General features: G+C 40.5%; 1 protein-coding gene and 1 pseudogene across 1 annotated transcript in view; both read left to right on the top strand.

The window, feature by feature from the left end:
• LOC102489684 (DNA repair protein complementing XP-G cells) overlaps positions 1–22,457 on the top strand; it is an 84,614-nt gene extending 62,157 nt beyond the window's left edge. The window contains 11 exon segments of the mRNA XM_006141506.3: positions 2,488–2,631; positions 5,317–5,524; positions 6,269–7,387; positions 10,411–10,652; positions 11,011–11,130; positions 11,271–11,309; positions 11,312–11,504; positions 13,101–13,245; positions 18,183–18,383; positions 19,258–19,342; positions 21,790–22,457. Of these exon segments, the coding sequence (XP_006141568.1) occupies positions 2,488–2,631; positions 5,317–5,524; positions 6,269–7,387; positions 10,411–10,652; positions 11,011–11,130; positions 11,271–11,309; positions 11,312–11,504; positions 13,101–13,245; positions 18,183–18,383; positions 19,258–19,342; positions 21,790–22,359 (3,066 nt within the window). The 3' untranslated portion in view covers positions 22,360–22,457.
• Positions 17–848, top strand: LOC114009846 (60S ribosomal protein L6 pseudogene; annotated as a pseudogene).
• Positions 22,458–23,225: the final 768 nt, after the last annotated feature.

The following is a 23,225-nucleotide window of genomic DNA, read 5'->3' as shown; positions in this document are numbered from 1 at the left end:
TTTCCCACTATACGAGATGGCAGGCGAAAAAGCTGCGAAGCAGGATACTAGGAGAAGGAACCTGAAGCTAAGAAGGCTGATGCCAGTGGCAAGGTGAAAAAGGGTGACCCCAAAGCTAAAAAGCCCAAGAAGGGTCCTAGTCCGGGGCATTGGCAGATACTTCAGGTCTGCCATGTATTCCAGGAAGGCCATGTACAAGAGGAAAACTAAATCCAGGTTTGAAAAGAAAAAGAAGGACAAAGTTCTAGCAACTGTTAAAAAACCAATTGGTGGAGACAAGAGTGGTGGTACCCTGGTGGTTAAACTGCTCAAAATGCCTAGGTATTATCCTACTGAAGTTGTGCCTCGAAAGCTGTTGAGCCACGGCAAAAAACCCTTCAGTCACCATATGAGAAAGCTGCAAGCTAGCATCACTCTTGGGACCATTCTGATCATCCTCACTGGATGCCACAGAGGCATGAGAATGGTTTTCCTGAAGCAGTTGAGCAGTGGCTTGCTATTTGTGACTGGAGTGCTGGTTCTCAGTAGAGTTCCAATGCGTAGATCTCACCAGAAATTTGTCATCACCACCTCCACGAAAATTGATTTTAGCAAAGTAAAAATCCCAAAGCACTTTGTCAATGATTACTTCAAGAAAAAGAAACTGTGGAAGCTCAGACACCAAGAAGGTGAAATGTTCCATACAGAGAAGGAGAAATACGAGATTTCAGAGCAGCGCAAGGTTGATCAGAAAGCTGTGGACTTGCAAATTTTACCAAAAATCAAAGCTGTTCCTCAGCCCCAGGGCTACCTGCAATCCGTGTGTTGCCCTAACAAATGGAGTTTATCCTCACAAATTGGTGTTCTAAATTTTTTGCCAAGAACCTAATTAAATTACTGATCATATATTAAAAAAACAAAACAAAACACCTCTTCATGCATATTTTAGTGAATAACATTGAGGTTGTATTGTATGTACAAGGTTTTTTTTTTTTTTTTTAATCCCCAAGGCATGTGCATTAGTCAGAGGGAGAGAGCCCCCTGCAAGAGAAACAGGGAGTGCAGCCACCAAGTGGTCATGGCCATGCCACAGCCCCTTTACCTGTTTCTTCTACTGTCAGGATTGTGGGTATGCATGTGTGCCCGTGTTTGGCCTAATAGTGCTGTGAATTGAGCACTGGAGTGTTTCTCAATTCACAGGAGCTGGTATGGGAACCACAATTGGCCATGTGGGATCTGACTTCCTATGCACAGGGCTTAGCCGTACTATGGGGTCCAGTCTACAAGTTTTTTTGCTTTTGTCTTTATCCATAGAGCTTGTATGCTTGCCAGAGAGAGACAAAGAGAGAGAGATAGTGAGAGGGAAAGTGAGAAATCACCCCACTGGGGAGATGGCCACACAACAATCTGTTCCCCCTACTCCTCTTGGGATCCTGGGTACATACGCACATGCACCCAGCATGATTTTCAAGCTGCTGGGTCCGGGACTCAAAACTGGGTCACCTCTGTGGGAGTCCAGTGCCTTAACCACTATACCACCTGCTGACCCCATGAGTTTTCTTAATAAACATTTTTTTTTTAAATCAAGTTTCTTAGTGTAGTAGAAACATTCATTGATTTCCAGATTCAAAGTTTGTTTGTTCATATTTTTTTGGTGTATATGGTAGAAGACTTTTGAGCTAAAAGCTTAGCATCTTTCAGTTCAGGGAGGTTCTACATTACTAAAGCAGCAAGTGAGAGCAGTTTTGGTTAAGATTTTAGATCTCCTGGTCAGAAAGACCTGCATTTCAGTCCTGGCTCCATTGTTCATTAGCTGTGTGATCATAGACAGATTAACTTCCCCAAGCTTTTATTTCCTTTTTTAATAAATTATTTATAAAATGAAATAGATTGGTGCCTTCCTTATAGGGATGATGGTAACAGTGAGGGAAAACACAGGAAATGCTCTGCATAGTGACAGGCTTGTAGCTAACACTCAACACACACTAACAGGATGGCAAGTTGTTTTATTTTACTTCTCACTGTGAAGAGTTTTGAAGTACACCCAGTCCTTCTCTCCAATCTCTGTCTCTATCAGGCTTTTCAATCTCTTTCCAACACTTACTCACAGGTCCTATTTTTAGTGGGGGTCTTCTCTATCAGATAAGTATTTTTTTCTCTTCTCTTCATCACTCTCTTATCAAATTAACCTACTTTAGTTTTTATTGTTTTATTTCTTTATTTACTTATCCCATGCGTTCCTCCACTCCTAAGAAGAGGGACCTTATCCAACTTGCTCTGCACAGTACCCTAGCACCTCGAATGGCCCCTAGTACTTCAGTGGTACTTGAGTGAGTGAAAGAGTGGATGGGCACATTCTGTAATCTGCCTAGTCACCTCCACACCTGTACCTAATAGGCCAAAATAATTATATAATTAATTATGATATAAACACAGATATCTGTAATAGTGACCAGAACTAAGAATATGGGGTGTAAATTTCATGGTGGTGTGTTTTTCTCTTTACAGGAAGAGTTCTTTCAAAATCCTCACTCAATAGATATTGAATCTGAGGACTTCATCAGCTTGCCCCCTGAAGTAAAGCATGAAATCTTGACTGATATGAAAGAATTTACCAAGCGAAGAAGAACATTATTTGAAACAATGCCAGAGGTGAGATGTACAGCAGTATGTTAATGCTTAGCATTATGAACTTCAGCAAAACTCTTTATGAAAATAAAGAGAAATTGATAAAGCAACATTTACGAGTATCTCCGATTCTGGTAAACAGCATTTGTGAGGCTCAGCAAGCCTAGGAAGCTTCACATATTTAGAGTTGAAGTTAGAAAGGCTTACTCAAAGACGTCTTTTTTCCCACTCATGAGTAGGTAGGTCTTTCCCCCTGCCCTGTGTTCTCTTAGTGCCCTGTAGTGAGGTTTTATATTTCTTAGTACTGAAATGTGCTGGTTTTGCTTGCCCCTGTGTTTTCAGGGCCTGGCTTAACATCTTTCACATAGTCCATACCCAGTATATGGTTAGTGGGTCAGTCTTAGGCTTGTTTATAAAGGTTATTTTAACCCATAATATACATTGTCCATAAAAGCTAGTAGTGATACAGAATCTGATCACAATGGAGAAATACCTTCTAACGTGAAAGCCCAACATTGCTGTCCTCTTCTTTTTTCTTTTTTCTTTTTTTTTTGTAGGCAGTAAATCTTCCTGTAATGTTTGGCTGAATTTTTTTTTTTTTAATTTAATCACTGTACATCTTCACAGCATACATAATGAATATACTGTGTATCAGTTCAATACTAGGTGAACAGTCAATGTCATCACCATGCACATTATCATCAACAGATAATTTTCCTTTTCTATAGCCCTAAAAATGCCAGTGTGTCTCCACGGTCCCTGCTCCTCTTTCCTGACAGTGAGAATAGGGCTGCTTTCAAACATCGGATGGTGGCTTCCTAGGTATGGGAAGCTGCAGCAGGGCTGCTGTGTGGGACTGGGCTTGCTGAGCATGTCTCCCAGTCATGCCGCCAGTTACTTGCTAGTGAGTGAGTTCTACTTCCCTTTCTACTGCTGCCATTTGTTATTTCTAAGGTAGTTCTCCATTAACCTGCTGTGGGATAGAACTGTGCAGGATTGTTTTCCCTAATGGGTGGGTGTAGTGTTTTTTAATTTTTGCCAACTTTTGAACTTTTTTTTTAAGAAGTTTTTGCCTTGGAGTACATGCGCTTGCCAGGGAGAGAAGGAGAGAGAGAGAGAGAGACAGAGATAGTAAGAGAGAAGGTGAGAAATCACTCCCCCCCCCCGCCATGGGGGAATAGCCATGCTGCAATCTCTTCTCCTCTATTCTCCTCCTGGGATCTTGAGCACTCATGCACATGTGCCTGGTGTGAGTTTCAAACCACCAGGTCCAGGACTCAAACTTTGGTCAGCCATGTGGGAGTCCAGCATCGTAACCACTGCACCATGGCTGGCCCTGTTGGACTTTTCTTAATATTCGAAAGATAAAATATGTAGAATATGTTTCTTTTTCCTTCATTCCTGTTTCTTCACAAGAATGTGAAGACAGAAAAATACTAAGTGCACAGAAATGATACTCTTGAGTCTTTGGGTATACAAAGGACAGAAGTAAATTTACTTTCATTTCAGGGGGAGAATCCAGGCACCATCTATCAGGCATTTTATTTCTTTCATATGAAAGGATCTCTGGGTGGTACTTGAAGAGTTAGAATTTGGTCTAGGTAAACAGTAGTGGGAAGGAATGGGAGAAAGAAAGCCCCTAATGATTAAGTTTCCTTTATTTCTGGGTTGTGTGGGGTTGGTAAACTGTAGGATAGCTAGAGTGGGAGCTCACTGGATTTGTAATCCTGGTAGAGATCTGCAGGTCTGTCTTGGACCTTCGCATCATCTGTACTCTCTGTGCACACCTAATATTGATAATACTGTGATGGTCAGTGGTCATAGTAGTCATCAGGAGAGCAGCGCAGTTAGAGTAAACCCATCTGCTCTTGATCCGGATCTGCTGCTCGTGAGCCAAGTGACTCAGGAGAGGTTAGATAACGTACTTAAGTCTCATTTCTTCTTTTGTGGAGTGGAGATAAGGATGGTTGTGAGAATAAATGAGGTAATATATAAAAAAGTGCACAGAAGGGAAATGCAATATATATATGTGTGTGTGTGTGTATATATATATATATAACACCAATGTGATGTCCGTGGTTTCTTATGTATTTTTTATGAACCAAAGACTCTACAAGGTACTTTACTTGGAAATGTACTTACATTCTAGAAGATCGTCTACCTGTTAAGCCATGTCAAATGTCATAGTGACTGCTGTGCATTACATGCTTAATATAAATTTTTTAATATATAAAAAAGTGCACAGAAGGGAAATGCAAAATATATATGTGTGTGTGTGTGTATATATATATATATAACACCAATGTGATGTCCGTGGTTTCTTATGTATTTTTTATGAACCAAAGACTCTACAAGGTACTTTACTTGGAAATGTACTTACATTCTAGAAGATCGTCTACCTGTTAAGCCATGTCAAATGTCATAGTGACTGCTGTGCATTACATGCTTAATATAAATTTTTTAAAATAAATGATTAAATCATAAATAGTATTCATGATTTCTTTTGCCTCATTAATTTTTTTAAAAAAGATTATTTTCTAAGAAAGGCAATAATAGTTGTTCCCAGTATTCAACTATTATTTTGTATAATATGAAACTATTGCCAATGAAAAAGCCAATTATTCTCAGTCCACTTTTGGGAAAAGGGGTGAAATATGACAATACTTTTGTCTGTATTTATTAAAACAGTTTTGTTTATTTTGCTTCTAGGAGTCCAATGACTTTTCACAGTATCAACTCAAAGGTTTGCTTAAAAAAAACTATCTAAACCAGCACATAGAAAATGTCCAAAAGGAAATGAATCAGCAACATTCAGGACAAATCCAAAAGCAGTATGAGGATGAAGGGGGCTTCCTGAAGGAGGTAGAGTCTAGGAGAGTCGTCTCGGAAGACACTTCCCATTACATCTTGATAAAAGGTATTGGGCACCGTCTTCTTTTTGACAGTTAAAAATTGAAAATATAACTCAGCTTCAGTAGTGCTTGCTGGTTGGTATTGCTCCTTGGCAGCCTGAGGCCACGTAGGAAGCCTTGGTTCAATTCCCAGCCAACCCTGAAGAACCAGTCACTGTGGCACACATAGGTAGTCCCAGCTACTCCTTCTGAGGTGGAAGGATTGAGACACAGTAGGACTATCTGAAGCAAAACAGAAATTAAAACTAAAAACCACAGGATATGCCTGGGCTCTGGATTCTATAAACTATCACTCTGGATAATATTGATGAAGGCCTATGTATGTAATAATCATTTATAGCTATTAATGGTTTAATGACTGTAGTGCCAAGTCACTTAAAAATTAGCTAATGAATTAACTCTTAGTTGCTGTTTATTTTATTCATTAATGGACCTATAAGAGATGTGGGAAGGAAGAAGTTCAGGGGCACCCTTGACGGTCTCAGTATAATCCCTTCCCCTAGTTCTGCAGTTCGTCAGGTTCATGGGTGCATGTATGTTTCAGACTGACTAGGGATCTGGTCCTGCAATTTAGCCATGTAGTTTCCAGCCTTGTACTTTAGAATGTTGCCACCTGTGCCACTGAGGCTGGGCCTTAGTTGCTGTTTCAGTGAAAATTCCTCACTGCAGTTTTCGATTATTCGTCTTACTCAAAGTATGTTGTCACACTGTGAACCTGCATAGTGAGAATTATTTTAATTTTTCTTAAGGTATTCAAGCTAAGAAAGTTGCAGAAGGGGATTCAGAGTCTCTTCCTTCTTCCAGCAAAATGCACAGCTTGTCTTCTGACTTGAAATCACCTCCCTGTGAAAAATTGAAACTGGAGAAAGAGCCTGATAACACCCCTCCATCCCCAAGAACTTTGTTAGCTATGCAAGCTGCCATGCTGGGAAGCAGCTCAGAAGAGGAGGCTGAGGGGGAAAAGCGAAGGCAGGACCACGGGAGAAGGGCGGCGGCTGTAGAGGAAGGCTCCATATCACCACGCACTCTCTCAGCTATTCAGAAAGCTCTTGATGAGGATGAAGATGTAAAAGTGCATACTGGACATGGCAAACATACGGGACACCCAGGAGCCAAAAGACTGCTTATAAGCAGTTCTGATGAGGACAATGATGAAGGAGTCCAAGTGAGAAATGGAAAAGGAGGGCTGTTTACTGGAGGGCTCCCTTCAACCAGCGTGAGCTTTGGAGGGGAATGTGTAGTCAGCACTCCGAATGAAAAAGAACTGGCAGACTCAGCCCCTTTATTGAGAACTGTGTTTTGTCAAGGTAGTGATTCTAATGCTCTAAAAGAACAGCCATCGTCGTTTGTCCATGTGGTGCAGGAAGCCTCTCAAACAGGTGATGAGTCTCTGGGGAAGGATGGAGAAGAGCCACTTCCTTTGCAGAGCACAACGGCTATGTACAGTGATGCACCTGTGCTCCTGGGTGGAGGGGAGCAGGCCCCAGCACGTCCAACCAGTACCAGCTCTGTGTCAGAGAATGACGCCCATACTAAAGTGCTTGAGCTACAGGATAGTCTTTATCCAGTTGAGAGTAAAGATGATTCCTCTGTTCTTTCAAGAGATGATGAAACCACATATGATCAAAATCCAGCTCCCCAAGTCATTGGTACTGTCACGTTGCAAGAAACAAGCAACGTGGTGGATGTCCCTTCAGAGGCAATAGGTGATTTAGGGGGTACCATATCATTTAACGCTAAAGAGCAAGAGAATTTCCTGAAAACTGCCCAGGAACGAGAGATGATTGAATCTGCTGGTCAAGGTTTAATTTCAGTTCCAAAGTCTGAAGAATTAGTGGAAGTCAACTCTGAAGAAAGTGAATCTGATGGTAGGTGCTTGTATTCCTTTGGAGATACAGGAGGGCAGGATGTCACAATTATAGGAACTGAGAGAGCTTGTAGCGTGGCCCTATTCGTGCTTTACAGATGGGAACCAGAGACTTTGAAAAGAAAGATGAAAGGATTTTCTCAGGGATACCCAGCTAGTCATGCAGCTTCCTTTCTTTGTTTGCTATGTTTTTGGGTGGGGGTGTTTCTAAAGGGATGCCTTAGGTAGAGAGGAAAGGTGAGTTTCTCTTTGGTTTTTGAAATCTTTTTATTTAAAAATAAATACAGATTTTAAGAAGCCGTTGAAAGAATATTATAAGACCAGGGATGCCCTAGGTAGAGAGGAGAAAGGTGACTTTCTCTTTAGTTTTTTAAAATCTTTTTATTTCAAAATAAATACAGGGTTTAAGAAGTTGAAAGACTTATAAGACTGTTACTCAGTGGCTAGCATTCTGCTACATTTGCTTTATCATCTCTCTCTTTTTGTCATTCTTTTTGAATGTGTATATTACACACACACAAACTCCATTGATCCTCATTATTCATGGAGTCTATATTTGCAGAATTTAATTGCCTATTCTCTGAAATGTATTTGTACTCCAGAATCAACATGCACTGTGTGTGGTCTTTGTGATCATTTGCAGACATTTGAGAGTGAGGAAAAATTTGCGTCGCCACATGGCCCGCCTATGGAGGTCGAGTAAGGCTCTGACAGAGATGACCAGAGGGTGGAGTCAGGAAGGGGCAGTGGAGTGTAGGGCAAGAAACTGTCCCTGGGATCTGTTAGACCAGGTTTGACTCCTTCTCTGGAGCGGGCTCAGGCAAGTCACACTTTTGAATCTTTTTTCCTGTGCATAAAATAAAATAGGATCTATCAAGATAGGTTGTTTAAGGATTTAAGATAATGATAGATATGAAATACACTCAAAAGTGTGAATATTTCCTTTAGGAGCCACGACTGAGTATTTGCTATTTATCATTTGTGGTGACTTTATAGACCATTCTGTGAATACTTAGAGTTGATGGTGGACATACATACTCAGACCTACACATTGTTCCTGGTATCTGCCAGGTTCCTGCTAAGTTACTGTTTTCTCTTTGTAATTAGTAGGTATTTCATGGAAAGGAATTTTTGTGTTATATAAGTGTGCTGCTCTTGGAAAACTTTAATGCACTTGTTTTAGCTTCTATTGATTTTTTTTTTTTTTTAGAGGTTTTTACCATAGGGCATGTGTGTTCGCCAGAAAGACAGAGACAGAGAGACAGAAAGCGAGAAATCACCCTCCAAGGAGGATGGCCAAGCTGCAGTCCCTTCTCCTCTGTTCTCCTCTTGGGATCTTGGGCACACATGCACACGCATGCCTGGCGTGAGTTTAAGCCACCAGGTCCAGGACTCAAACCATGGTTGACTACATGGGAGTCCAGTGACATAGCCATTATGCCAACTGCTGGTCCCCTGTTGATGGTTTTTACCTGAATATATTGTTACTCTGATGTTTGTCAAATGGTGATTTTTGTACTCTGTCATTGCTTATTAGTTGGCATCCTATAAGAAAAATCTTTTCTTCCCATTTTTTATTATTTGTTAGTGTGCGATCCTGAATTCCTGTTTCACTTGGTAAGTTACAGTCTGAAACTACCATAACTTACTTTGTTGCTCAGATTGTCCCAGCTTTAGTTGGGCCCTTTAGTCTGGCCTCTGAGGCTTTTGACAATTCCCCATTTTCTCTCTCTTTCTCTAATTTTTTTTTTTTTTTTAGTTTTGCCTATAGGGCATGTGAACACATGTGAGAGAGAGAGAGAGAATGAGAAAGAGAAATCATCCCCTAGGAGGATGACCAGGCTGCATTCCTTTTTCCCCCAGTCTTCTCAGGATTTTGGGCACACATGCACATACGCCTGACATGATTCTCAAGCCACCAGGTCTGGAACATGAACCACACAGTCTATCATGTAGGATCCACCTCCTTTAACCTCTATGCCACCTGCCCAAGAATTCATCATTATCTTTTTAAGCATTTGGTCATTTCCTTACTGTCTGGCCAAGATGTTCCAGACTTATCTTATACCTACTCTGCTCTGGCACCAGCATTTTACCAAGGAGCCCTGGTTCCTTTCAGTGGAGCATGGTACTTAGAAAGCACAGTGGGATGCTGGGTGTGCTCACTGTTTTTAGGTGTCATTGTTTCAGGCACTCTCAGGGACAGAGCCAGGAAATATAATTAAGTCTGCACACATGCCAGTGCACATGTGTATGTGTGTACACACGCCTGTACATTTCTACGTTTGTTACTGTCTTTTGTTATATTAACATACATGAGTTCACCTGATACCTGCAATTCTACTTCAACATCTGTAGCTTGTCTTTTATAATTTCCCCAACAGTGAGAAACCCTGTCTTCAAGGGTCCCCAGTGTATTTGCTTATCTGCTTATTCTCTGTGTGTGACTCTGTCATCTCCCACTGGCCTCCTTGGACCCCACTGCCTCTCTGTCCTGATTGCTTTCTCAAACCAAGGCAAACAGGCCTTGTAAGCCCTTCCACCTGGCGGGAAGGAGAGAAACCAATAAATATTTTTTTAAAGAAAAGGAAAGCTATCGAGAGAAGAGAGAGAAAGTGGAAAAGGAAGAGCTCTTTCTCCTGAGTATTTAGGATTCTTCCCACTAGTCCCCAGTTTATTCTTTACTATGTACATAGTGACATGAGAACATATTTAACAGCCTCCATGAGTATTTACGTACTTGGACAATTCTCCTTTCTGAGTTTTCGAGACAATAATAGTTAACTAAGAACATACTTATATAAAGCTGATACGCAAAGCTTTGGGAGCTTGATTTCTTTCAGAGACAATGCCCGTTTAACTCACTGAAAAGGCTTATTTTAAAGTTATAGGCACTTGTGATTACATTTATTTATATAGTATGTTACTATTACTTCCCCATTCAAATCTTTACTTTTTAGAGTATATTTTTCAGGACTTTTTATATTTCAGTCGTAGATGAAGTGACCTAGTGTTTTGCTACAGGAAGTTTCATTGAAGTGCAGAGTGTGACTAGTGGTGATGAACCTCAAGCTGAATTGTGGGATGCTTCCAGTCCTCCCTCTGAACAAGGTGAAGAGGAGCCCATGGGAACTGAGGCAGAAGAAGCCACTGGTGAGAGCCTTGTAAGGGACAACTCTGAAAGTGAAGACTTGGATATTGAACCACAGAAAGAAGCTGCAAAGGATGCAGATGATTCACTCAATGAATGGCAAGATATTAATTTGGTAATTATATAACATCGTGTTTTAACTTATAGCTAAGGAAGCCACATTAAATAGCTTTCGCATTTTCAGGAGTTTGTTAATGAAAATGAATATTTATTAGGTATTTGCAGTACATTTTGTTATTGCAGATGACTCCTTCTTCGTGTAGGTTAGTCTCTGGGATAGGCTCCATTTCCGTATGATTTAGCTGGGGAACTCTGAAGGTGTTATAGACTCTTGCTCAGAAATCCAAGTGGAATACTTCGTAAAGCAGAACAATTATTGGTAATTTAAACTGGACTAACTGCAGGGCTTTTTGTAATATAAACTTAATTGGATTATTAATATGATTATTTGCAAATGAAACATCATTCTATAGGAGGAGCTGGAGACTCTGGAATGTAACCTTTTAGCAGAACAGAATTCCCTGAAAGCTCAGAAACAGCAGCAAGAACGGATCGCTGCTACTGTAACGGGACAGATGTTCCTGGAAAGTCAGGTAAGTACACACTGGCTGGCCCTTTAACAGACTTCCGGTGGGGATGCACTGAATGAAATGTCAGGCACTGATCTCCCTCATGGTTGGGGCCCGTAATGCCTTCCCTGGGGATGGCTGTGTGCAGCCTCTTACTTCTGCAGGAACTCCTGCGCCTGTTCGGCATTACCTACATTGAGGCTGCATTCCCTACATTGAGGCTCCCATGGAAGCGGAGGCACAGTGCGCTGTCTTGGACCTGACAGATCAGACTGCTGGAACCATCACCGATGATAGTGATATCTGGCTGTTCGGGGCACGGCATGTTTATAAAAACTTTTTTAATAAAAACAAATTTGTGGAGTATTACCAATATGTGGACTTTCATAACCAATTAGGTAAGACTTCAGAGTGTGAATACTTTTGTCTTATGAATATTTTTTCCAAGGAACTAATTTGATGCAGTAATAGAAATGGTAGGACTATGCAAGTTTTCATGTAGGTGATTTTTTGCTATATAGAGGAATAGGATTTGGTTTTGTTTTCATTTTTTAATTTCATTTTCTTTTATATATTCAATCACATTATTTAGCCTCATACAGCATTGGGCTTTACTGCTTTGCTACCTGTTGGTCCTTGGCAAAATAATATTGAGCGACTTCTTTTTTTTAAAATTTTTTTATATATATATTTTTTATTCTTCAATTTGACCAGAGAGAGACAGAGAGGGAGAGAGGAAGTGTGAGAAAGCAAGCCACCAGGTCTAGGACTTGAACCGTGGTCAGCCATGTGGGAGTCCAGCACCCCAACTACCACGCCACGTGCTGGCCCCAATATTGAGCGACTTCTATGTGCCAGTTATTCTTGACCATGGGGAATAGTCTAGTAGGAGAAACACTGATGATCAGTTCCATAAATTGCAATTTGGTAATTGGTGGTATGTGTCATATAGGAAGACAGAGCACTAAAAAAGAGGAGCGGGCAAGCTTCAGTCTCTGAGGGTGCAGATGCAGATGCAGATAGGGATTAGTCAGGAAAAGCTTTATTCACAGGTAACCTTGGGGCAGGAGCTTATCAGAAATAGGAAGCAAGTGCTGTGGAAACCTGGGGACAAGCTTGTCAACAAAGGGACTAGAGAGGGTAAAGCACCTGCGTTGGAAGCTTGTGTGGTGAGTCCAGGTAAGCAAGGAGACCAGTGTGAGAGGAGGAAGGGTGAGGGAAAGGTGTAATGGCAGGAGTTAATGTCAGGAAGTGGGAAGAGACCAAAATCGAGGAGCTGGTGTTGGGCGTGCTGATATGATGGAAGGAGAGGGCTGGAGGAAGACTTCAGGTCCTGAGCAGCTGGCAGAGGGGACCTGCTGTTAGTGAGACCAGGGAGACTGCAGAAGGAGCAGAGGGAGGAAGGAGAAACAAAGAGCTCAGGGCTGGATGTGTTAAATGTGAAATGCCCGTGAGACACCAGTGGGTATGTGAAGTTGAGAGGTGAGTATATATGACAGTGGCCCAGAGAGGTCCAGGCCAGACCGCCAGGTCTGTGGGTCAGTGTACACGGGGTGTTTAAAGCCGTGAGAATGGATGAAATGTCAAAAATTCGGACAGAATGTCATTTAACAGAAGGATCTATTTTTGCATAATAGAAAGATATCTGACTGTCGGATGAAGATACACACACACACACACACACACACACACACATACACATACATACAGAAATATGCAATTTACATAATAAAATATTTATAAATGTAATAAGTCTTTATAAAATAAAACTTTTTAAAAAATATTTATTTAATTTTTATTTATTCATTCATTTATTTTAATCTGACCAGAGAGAGATACACAGAGAGAGAGAGGGAAAGTGAGAAAGCAAGCCACCACGTCCGGTACTCGAACCTCAGTCGACCATGTGGGAGTGTCCAGCACCTTAACCACCATGCCATCTGCTGGTCCCCAAAATAAAAATTTTTTAAGATACGTAATTGTTATTCTTTTAGGTCTGGACCGGAACAAATTAATCAATTTGGCTTATTTGCTCGGAAGTGATTATACTGAAGGGATACCAACTGTCGGTTGTGTAACAGCCATGGAAATTCTCAATGAATTCCCTGGGCATGGCTTGGAACCTCTCCTAAAGTTCTCGTAAGTTCTTTGTTTCCTTAACTCAAATGTTTATTTGTTTAAATACCCAAATTAAGAAGTCGAGCTATATTATTCACATCATAATCTGACATTGTTCGTTGAGCTGGTGGTAGTGGTTGGGGTTTCTGAAGTTCCCTTTTCTAGAGTTCTGATGAAATCAGTCAGTTTTTGCTTTTTAGTGCAGCAGGACTTTATCCTAGTTCATGGGTACAAAGCCAGTCCTGTGGATTTCACAGGTGCTTAGACATTGTCATTCATGTGTTTGTTGAGTAGCTACCGTATGTTAGACATTGTGCTGTCTGTGGGGTTAGGGAGGATGAGTGTCAGAGGCCCTTGGGGATGATGGACACGGGGCCGTAATTGTTCTGTGAGAGACCAGCCAGAGAGGGACAGGAGACACAGAGCCAGGAGGCTTACCTCCAGTGCTCTTTCCTGCTTCTCCCTGCGTTATCCTGTGATGTATCCAGTGATAACGTCTCCTTCTGTCCCGAACCCAGAGCTGTGCTGTACCAGGGTACACTTTCAGTTTGGGAGAGGTTGAGTTGGTAGGCGTTTTGAGCATGCCTGTGATGGTAGTCCTTTCTTATTGTTTGCCCTTGATGGCATTTTTTTTTTTTTTTTTTAATATGAGAGAAATGGGAGCAGGACAGATTATTTTTGACAGGGTCTCAACTGTTGCTGTCCTCTGCCCCAGCCTCCCAAGTGGCCGGGATTACAGGTGCACACAGATTCACCTTGTCTGTTGAAGTTGGTCCAGGATACACATCCAGGCCTGCTGTCCAGCCCCGCCTCACACAGCAGCACCCTCTTGCTAGCTTCGTCGCTGCTAGGACACTTCTCTCTTTTTCTAAGTTAAAATATAATTCATTGCCATAAAATTCACCTTTTAAAGTGCCCAGCCCAGTGGCATTTAGTATTGGGTTGTCAGAAACATCATGATGTATTTTTTTCTGTTTTTTTCTACGCAAAAAATGTGTCAGGGCATTTCCAACAATCCAATATGTTCACAAGGTTGTGATGGCATCTTTCACTCGCCAGTTTACCACAGGGTAGCGTTTGATGGTAGCTGATCTAATGACCCTTTAGTGTGTTCTCCCCGCGACATCCCCATGCTAGGCTTCCTGGTCTGGAGAAGTGCCGCGGCCGTGCTGATCGCTGCCCCAGTCAGCACCGGTTCTCGGCTGTTTACTCATGCTCTCTTTTCTTCTCTTCATAATTCTCTTGTTTTCGAGGACATTTATGTATTAGGGCAAAGTGATTAGGCAGTTCGTAGATCATGGGAGGTAAACAACTTGAAAAACTACAAATAACTTTATTGTGCAGATAAATATAATAAAGTTACAAAATATGGGCAGCAAAGATGATTACAGTTAATAATTTGGTTTATATAACTTTAGACTTTTATTTGCACATGTATACTTATTAAAATTATATATATACACATACATAGCCTCATAAAAATGTGTTATTATTATTATTGTTATTGTTTTTACAAGGATGGGATGATGCCCTATATTGGGTTGTCAGTAAAGTCATGACGCATTTTCTCATGGAAAAACAGAAAAATGCGTCATGATTTTCCCGATGACACTTTTTGTATTATCTGTAACCTATTCAGTGATAAAACAAGACATATTGTCAGCAGTATATAGAGTTTATGTCATTATAGTTTTTGTTTTGTTTCGTTTTAATTTTGCCAGAGGATGTAAATTCTCGAGAGAAAGAGGAGGAGAGGGAGAGTGAGAAAGCAACGCCCTCCCACCCCCGCATGTGGAGTGATTATGCCACAGTCTCCTTTCTTCCATTTCTCTTTTCTTTCAGGATTTTGGGCACACACGCACACACGCACACACGCCCAGTGTGCCAGCCTGAGATTTAAATTGGCCAAGTAGGAGCTAGCTTCTAAACCACCGTGCCAGGGACGGACCCGATATTACTGTTGCTAATAACTCCAAAGAGTCTGTTTTAGGGTCTGTCATGATTAACTTAATCAAATGCCTATTGTTATTTTCATTTTTAAAAGTATAAACAGACATTAATTTGAGTTGTCTTTATACATATATCTTTGAATTCTTATCTAACTATCAGTGTTATTTTAGTATAAGTGAAAATGATATCTGACCTTTAGTTTGGTTCCCTAATTACTAGTGAAAGTGCTTTTTCTTTTTTTTTTTCTTTTTTTTTTTTTTATTTTTTTTATCTTTTTGACAATTTGCATTTCAGATTTAGTGAATGGCCTATTTAAGCCATTCTCCTTTCCTTTGTTAAACAGTTTTGCCTGTTTGGTCTATCTTTTGAGTCATCATTAGTGATTTCTACCTTTGGTCTTCCAGCCCACTGATGTCAGGTAGGAGCAGTCTCAGCTCTGTCTGACTCAGGAGGTTTACAGTCAGTGCAGAGTTCAAAGAGCAGGAGGAGGGGTAGAAACCAGTGAAACTGAGAAGCTGCTGGCCTTCTTTTCTACCCTCACTGTCTTGGGGGGCTGAATTCTACCTTATCTGTCTTTGTTTTTGCCCACACAATGTATATCTTTAGTAGAACTTATGTTAAAAAATTTTTTTTTAAATTAGGTTTTTGCTGTAGGGTGTGTGTGCCCGCCAGACAGAGGGAGAGACAGTGAGAGGGAAAGTGAGAAAGCCGTCTCCAGGGAGGGTGGTCATGCTGCAGCCCCCTCTCCTTTGTTCTCCTCTTGGGATTTTGGGCCCAACTTGATTTTTAAGCCGCCAATTCCAGGACTCAAACCGCAGTTGACTACGTGGGAGTCTTGCACCTTAACTACCATGCCACTTGTTGGACCTAAGCTTACATTTTGATAGCTGCCAACATTTAAATTTGGGGAATTTCACAAAAAAAATTTCTGGATTCTCTTGGAGAGAAAAGGGGATCTGAAAATACTGGATCCCAATTCCCAGATAGCCCCCAAATAGGTGGGATAAAATAACAGTTCTCATTTGGGACCAGCAGTTAGCATAATGGCTATGTCACTGCACTCCCATGTAGTCGACCACGGTTCGAGCCTCGGACCCGGTGGCTTAAAAACTCACACTGGGCACGTGTGCGTGCGTGCCCATGATCCCGAGAGGAGAATGGAGAAGGGATTGCGACGTGGCCATCCTCCCTGGGGGGTGATTTCTCGCTTTCTGTCTCTCTCTGTCTCTGGCGAGCGTATGCACTCTGTAGCAGAAACCTCTCCAAAAAAACCCAGTTCTCTCTACCCTCCATGGACATAAATACTGCTATTCCAGCCCAGTAACCACCACTCTCATTGTCTCCCCAAAAGCTGTACTGATTGACAGAAGCCCTCGCTTCCATCTTTATGTTAAAATAAAGGCTCTTTTCACTTGATAAGCTCACAGTGAGCTATGCCACTTCTCCCAGTTGGCAATAGCGACTGCTACTTCAAAGACGAAACTTTAGAAGTAAAGTGGGGGAGCATTACAGGTGTTTCCCGGTTCACACTTGGAAAAAATATAAAAGTGCCGAGGAAAGATTTTTCTTTTTCATTTTGATACTCTAATGACTTCAGTTAGTCTTTTTCAACACTAGATGGCACTACTGCACCGCAGACAAGCAATTTATCAGTTCCAAAGTGTGCAAAGCAGTGGCCTAGGAGAACCAGCTGAGCTGTCCTTTTAGATTCTCCTGAGTGCATGGGTTGGTGGAGATGATGTTTGTGTTCTTACCTTTGATGTGGTTTGTATTTTATAATTATATACGTTTCTCTGGTTATCAGGTTGCTGTATTACAAACTACTTTAAACTTGCATGGTTTTAAATAGCACCTTGATTCTGCCCATAAATCTGGAATTTGCTCAGGCCTCTGTTCCATGTTGGCTGGAACAGCTCAGTGGAGCTCGAAGGTGTGCGTCAGATAGTTAACCATGTGCTGGCCGGGTGGTGACCGTCGGTGCACACTCAGCTAGGCCTGTGGGCAGTGCGTAGGGACCCACCCACCTGGTCCCCTGGAGGAGCCTGGGCTTCCTCACTGTGTGTTGGCTGCCTCCAAAAGCAGACACTCAGAAGCAGGTAGTGGAAGGGCCATCTCCAGGTTTGGCGCAGTGTTACCTCCTGTTTGACTCAAGGGGAGGGGTGTGGACCGCACTCCTTCATGGGAAGAGTGTCAGGAATGTGTGCCTGACTTTTACCGGTCCTAAGGATTTAGGTTTAGGATAAAAAAAAAAAAAAAAGAAAAAGAAAAAAATGAATGAAATTAAAGGGAAAAAACAGCTATGTTTTTGCTTAGGATATTAACTAGGACATAGGGAAATAATTGTTATTGCTGTTCTTTATTATTTTCAGTATCTGCTTGCCTTTTCTCTCTTTTTCTGTATATGTGCTTTTTTTTTTTTGCCCCATAGTGAGAGGATACATAATGTTCTGCACTTTAAGAATTTAGCATGTTCTTGGCATTTTTACATTTCGTTGAATATTCCTGGGTCCGTTATTGTTCTTGATTTGAGGTAAATAATACAGTATGTTACAGGTACTTCCATTGTACAGTTGAGAATGAGACCCCAAGAAGTTGTAGCTTTTGTGGCATTACAATTGAGAGTGGGCTCTGGAGGAAGAATGTCAGGGTCTGATGGTGCCGACTCCAGCTGTGAAGTCCAGAGCACGTTACTTGTTTTTGAGTTCAGTCTCCTCATCTTTGAGGTGAGGCTAGTGATAAGAGTGTGCTGGTGTGATTGCCTGGCATGTCAGGTATTTACCACCATGCCAAGCACAGAGGAAGCTTTTAGTAATGTTTACAGTCATTATCCATTTGTGCTTACTAAAACCGAAGACAGTAAAATTGATACTGTAGTCATCGTAGGACTTATTTTGGAGTGAGGACTTGAATTTACATTTCCTAACTAAAGTCGGCCCTTGATCTGTAGTGCATGGCACATGACGACACCGTCTTCTTGCTTACTTACTTCTTTCCTTTTTGTCTGATAGAGAGTGGTGGCAAGAAGCTCAAAAACACCAGAAGCTAAGACCTAATCCTCATGACACCAAAGTGAAAAGAAAACTGCGGAAGCTGCAGCTGGCACCTGGCTTCCCCAACCCCGCCGTGGCAGACGCCTACCTCAAACCTGTTGTAGACGCCTCCAAGGGGTCATTTCTGTGGGGAAAACCCGACCTTGACAAAATCAGAGAATATCCTTTCACTTCTTAAAGCATAAAGGGACATTGAGTCAACCTGTGTTTGGCTTACAATTTATGAAACACGAACTTGGATCATTTTTTCTGTTTTTGGAAGTTTGTTCATTTCTTTTTTGAGTGAGAGACAGAGAAAGAACCAGAGAGAGAAAGGGAGAACGCGCCCTCGCACCAGAATCTTGACGCTGTGCTCCACCCCTAGCCTCAGCCAGGTCCTGGGCACACACACCCTGAGTACTCAGGGAGGCCTTTGGATAAATCCACAACCTTCCCATGTGGCTCAGCCTCATTGAATGTTGCATTTTACTGCTGTGCTGTTATCTGACTCCTGTTTTTTTTCTTAATATCTCATTTATCTAAGTCTCTGGTTTTAGTTCTTTTTTTGCTCTCCTTAGCTTTAAAAAGGGTCTTTATTTGAAGTAAACAGTGATAGACATTCATAAATACAACTACATTCTTAAGTATTGTTTATTCTGTAAGAAAAGATGATTCATTTTGTTTTTATTACTGGTTTTGTGTTCTATATATTTAAATACTATTTGAATAAATGTTTAAAAGCTTACAATTGAACTAATCTAATGTTTTTTTCCTCTCAAATATGTAGGATATCTAGAAGTTGTTTTCATAGTCATGAGTCTTTGACCTTCTGAAATGAGAGTTCAGAAGGTTTTCTCTTAGAAGACTGAAAAGAACACAGTGCCAGATAATTAGGTTGGGATAATTTGTTTTGTGATATTGTTTTCTTTTACTACTTTCATAGTTATAGTCTTTGGAGATACAGGAAATGGAATCAAGTGTGGGTTCTTTGGACCTTTCTATATGTCATGTTTAAGTAGCTTTAAAAACACTTATACTTCTTAACTCCTTGCATATTTTGTCAGCGGTATTTCGGCTGGAACAGGACTAAGACGGATGAATCTCTGTTCCCAGTGTTAAAGCAACTGAACGTCCAGCAGGTAATCATGGCAGACTCCTTTGAGTTCAGGATGAAGAGTGAACCTAGGAAGGCTGTGACAGGCAGCTGTCAGAGACCGCTTAACTCCTATATTTTAGGACATACAACATACATTTTGAAATAATGATACTTTAGATAATGGAATGGAGCAAGATAGAAAAAGAGGAAAAAAATCAGTGTTTGTCTTCATTTTCTATTATTACTCTTAGGGCTAGACTTTGGTGTCCTTTCTTACTCATTCTGAGTTTGGAAAAAAGAAAAACCTATGTAATAATCAATTTCACACTAAGGTATTTCTGATTAGATATATTTCCCTTTTGGAGTTACTTTTATTTTTGAAAACTCTAGGAAGTACCAAATTCAAATCAATTCTGACTATTAAAGTTTCTTCATGTATTAGTATTTTTTAATTCTGCAAATCAGCCTTTAAAGATAGTTCACTTACTGTATATCAGTAGAACTGTGTTCTTTTTTTGAGAGGTTTTTCTCTATAGGGCGCTTGCGTTCCCAGTTCACTTACTGTATATCAGTAGAACTGTGTTCTTTTTTTGAGAGGTTTTTTCGCTATAGGGCACTTGCATTCCCCAGACAGAGAGAGAGAGACATAGAGACAGAAAGCGAGAAATCACCCCCCAGGGGGGATGATCACGCCACAATCCCCTCTCCTCCATTCTCCTCTTGGGATCTTGGGCATGCACACACATGCGCCCAGCGTGAGTTTGAAGCCACCGGGTCCAGGACGCGAACCACGGTCGACTATGTGGGAGTCTAGCGACATAGCCATTACGCTAACTGCTGGTTCCGTAGAACTGTGTTCTGAGGAGAAAAGAGGTCTTTTGTGTGGCCTCAGTTCCCTCAGGTAACTGCACCTTGCTTTATCGGGGCTTAAGTTGCCACTTACACAAAACAAGACTCCTCCCACTCCAGGAGCAGCCCATAAAACACACCAGTAAACCACATAGCAGAAATGAGGCCATGTTTCTCAAGATAATGTATTCAAAGTAAATCTATTTTTACTAGATTTGATTCATTCTGAAAATACAGACAAACTGAGGTGGACATGTGCAGACTTTCTCCTTATTTTTCTGATGACCTTATCTGCTAGAATATTGTAAGACAAACAGGAAGGGGAAAGCTCTTTGTTACTGGGCTAGTTACTCCTTAATTTCAGATACATTTTGTTGTAGTACTTTGCTCCCGTTTCGTTATAGAACTTAACACGTGTTTATTTTTCCAAAATTAGAGTGATGAAGATTAATTAAAATGTCCCAGTATTTACCTTTTGCAACATAGATCTAAACAATTTGATTTATTTTCTCTTATCTTCCCCCACTTATTTGTTACCATACATAAATGCAGCTAGATATATGAGGGATCTTTAAACAAAAAGTTCATAGAAAAATGCATGTGATGAAAATTATGTATGGTTTCAAAATTTTTTACAACAAAATAAACTCATGCTTTAATCCTACTTTTCCACAAACCTTTGAAATCTCTTGCTATCTAAACTCTTCACTTATTAATATGAACTTCTTTCTGTGCCTTCTTAGTTTTCCTAATTTCAAATGACCAAATTACATTTCATCAGAGATTTAAATTCATTAGTTCAGTTCACTCATTGGAGCTGTAATTTTTTTTTTTTTATATAAATAATGCTGTGATGAACATTAAAAATTTAACTTTCCCCATATATAACTTTTTGAGTATCTTCCTAATGGTGGGTTTGCTGAACAAAAATCATGACTTTCTTAAGGCTCCTAAAATATAATGTAAATATATTTTACATTATATGTCATATAAAGGTATTTATTGTATGACGATGTTTGTACAAGAACATGTACTAGGATTTAGAAATAATCTTCCTGAAATCGTGTTGCTCCAAAGATTTTATATATACATATACACGCGTGTATATATGTGTGTATATATTTATGTTTATATGGGTATATATAATAAAATATATTAATACAATGTATAGTATAGTATATTATAATACATATAATGCATATATACATATATACATTGTATATATAGACACACACATATATATATAGACATACATATATACAGATATAAAATATATATAAAATCATGTGTATGTATATGTATATATATGTGTGTGTGTGTGTGTGTATGTATATAGCTACAGAAAAGTATTTAACACTCCTTGAGTATCCAGGCAGATATTTCTCATTTGAGATGTAGACTGAAGACAGTTGACAGAGTTAGTGCAAGCACTACTCTAAGTATGACTTCGAAAATGAAATTTATTGTCAATAGTTCCCTGGGTGACAACTGACTTTGGGGAGATAATAAATGAGTATTCTCTTAAATGGTAACCCAGTGCAGTGGGTGAGGCTGAGCCCATTGATTTGGTTGGGCAACTTTACTTACTTTATTATTTATATTACATATATTAATTATTTATCATTATTTTATTTTTTGCAGACACAGCTCCGAATTGATTCTTTCTTTAGATTAGCTCAACAGGAAGATCAAGATGCTAAACGCATTAAGAGCCAGAGACTGAACAGAGCTGTGACATGTATGCTGAGGAAAGAAAGAGAAGCAGCAGCCACGGAGATGGAAGCAGTCTCTGTTGCTATGGAGAAAGAATTTGAGATACTTGATAAGACAAAAGGAAACACCCAGAAGAGGAACATAGCAAATAAATGCCTGAAAAGAAAGAGGCTTTCTGATTCTAAGCGAGAGAATAAATGTGGTGGATTTCTGGGGGAGCCCTACCTCTCAGAATCATCAGATGCATCTTCCAGTGAGGATACTGGAAATTTAATGTACATAGAAAAGAGAAAAGTAGCTAAAGAGTCAGAAGTCAGCTCATCAGACATGCAGAAGTCAGTGAAAGATACTCAGGCGAAAGACAGAGGCGTGACTTCGAGCAGCTCCAGCGATGATGATGGAGAGAAAACAAGGACAGTCCTGGTGACAGCCAGATCTGTGTTTGGGAAGAAAAAAGGGAAACGGAGAAGTATGAGGGGAAGAAAGAAGAAAATGTAATTTGAAAATATGTGTTCTCTATAATTAGGTGTAACATGACCTTTTATAATGAATTCATTGCGAGGATATCAAATTAAATGATTTGCACAGTCTTTGTATTTAGTGTGTGGTTTTTATAAACAGAGGCTGAACATGACAGTTTATTCTTCAATGTTACAATTTTCTGGTGTTTTCTACTGCATTGAGTATTTCCTTGTACTCCTTGTACTCTTCATGTTTCCATTATCTTACAATGTATGATGTTTTCTGACCATGTTAGAAAAAAGGAAAAAGGATTTATACAGATCAGCACTCATTGTCAATATGCATTCCTCTGGCTCTCATACCTACATGAGAAGCCTAGTTCCACAAAAGTAAATACAGTCCTGCCCCCTACCGTTTCCCATCTCCCTCAGGCTCTACTTAAGAGGATGGCAGGAGAGACCCTTACTGCTGGAACATATTTGAAGAATGTGTTTGCTGTGGTTTAGCAAAGAATTAGGAAACCCAAGTGGGGTGCATCAGTCTACCTGTGAGCACTAACTGTATAGGAACATCATGTTTGGTTTTTAAGCTACCTCGGATATCAGCAGCCGACGTCTGAGTAAATGGACTTGAGAACAGAGAGCTCTTGTTGGACTCCAGCTTTAGGACTGGCCTTCCAGGCTTGATTACTAGTGATGTAGGTGTTTGTTCAGAGGGGCCAGCCGAAGAAGGTTGTATTAGGATTGCTCCTGCTGAGACCTCTCCCAAGCACGGCTCCCAAACTACTGGTTGCTTAGAATTAAGAGCAATCTGAGGATGGTACTGCCAGCTTCTTTGAGCTGGTGATTTTCTGCCTTCAACGTTACCAGCTCTAGTCAGTGTCTTCTTGGCATCTTGAATGT

The sequence above is a fragment of the Tupaia chinensis genome, unplaced genomic scaffold (assembly GCF_000334495.1).
Source record: "Tupaia chinensis unplaced genomic scaffold, TupChi_1.0 Scaffold000057_1, whole genome shotgun sequence".
NCBI lineage: Eukaryota > Metazoa > Chordata > Mammalia > Scandentia > Tupaiidae > Tupaia > Tupaia belangeri.
The sequence above is the reverse complement of the archived record's forward strand: the minus strand, read 5'-3'. Positions and strand labels throughout refer to the sequence as shown.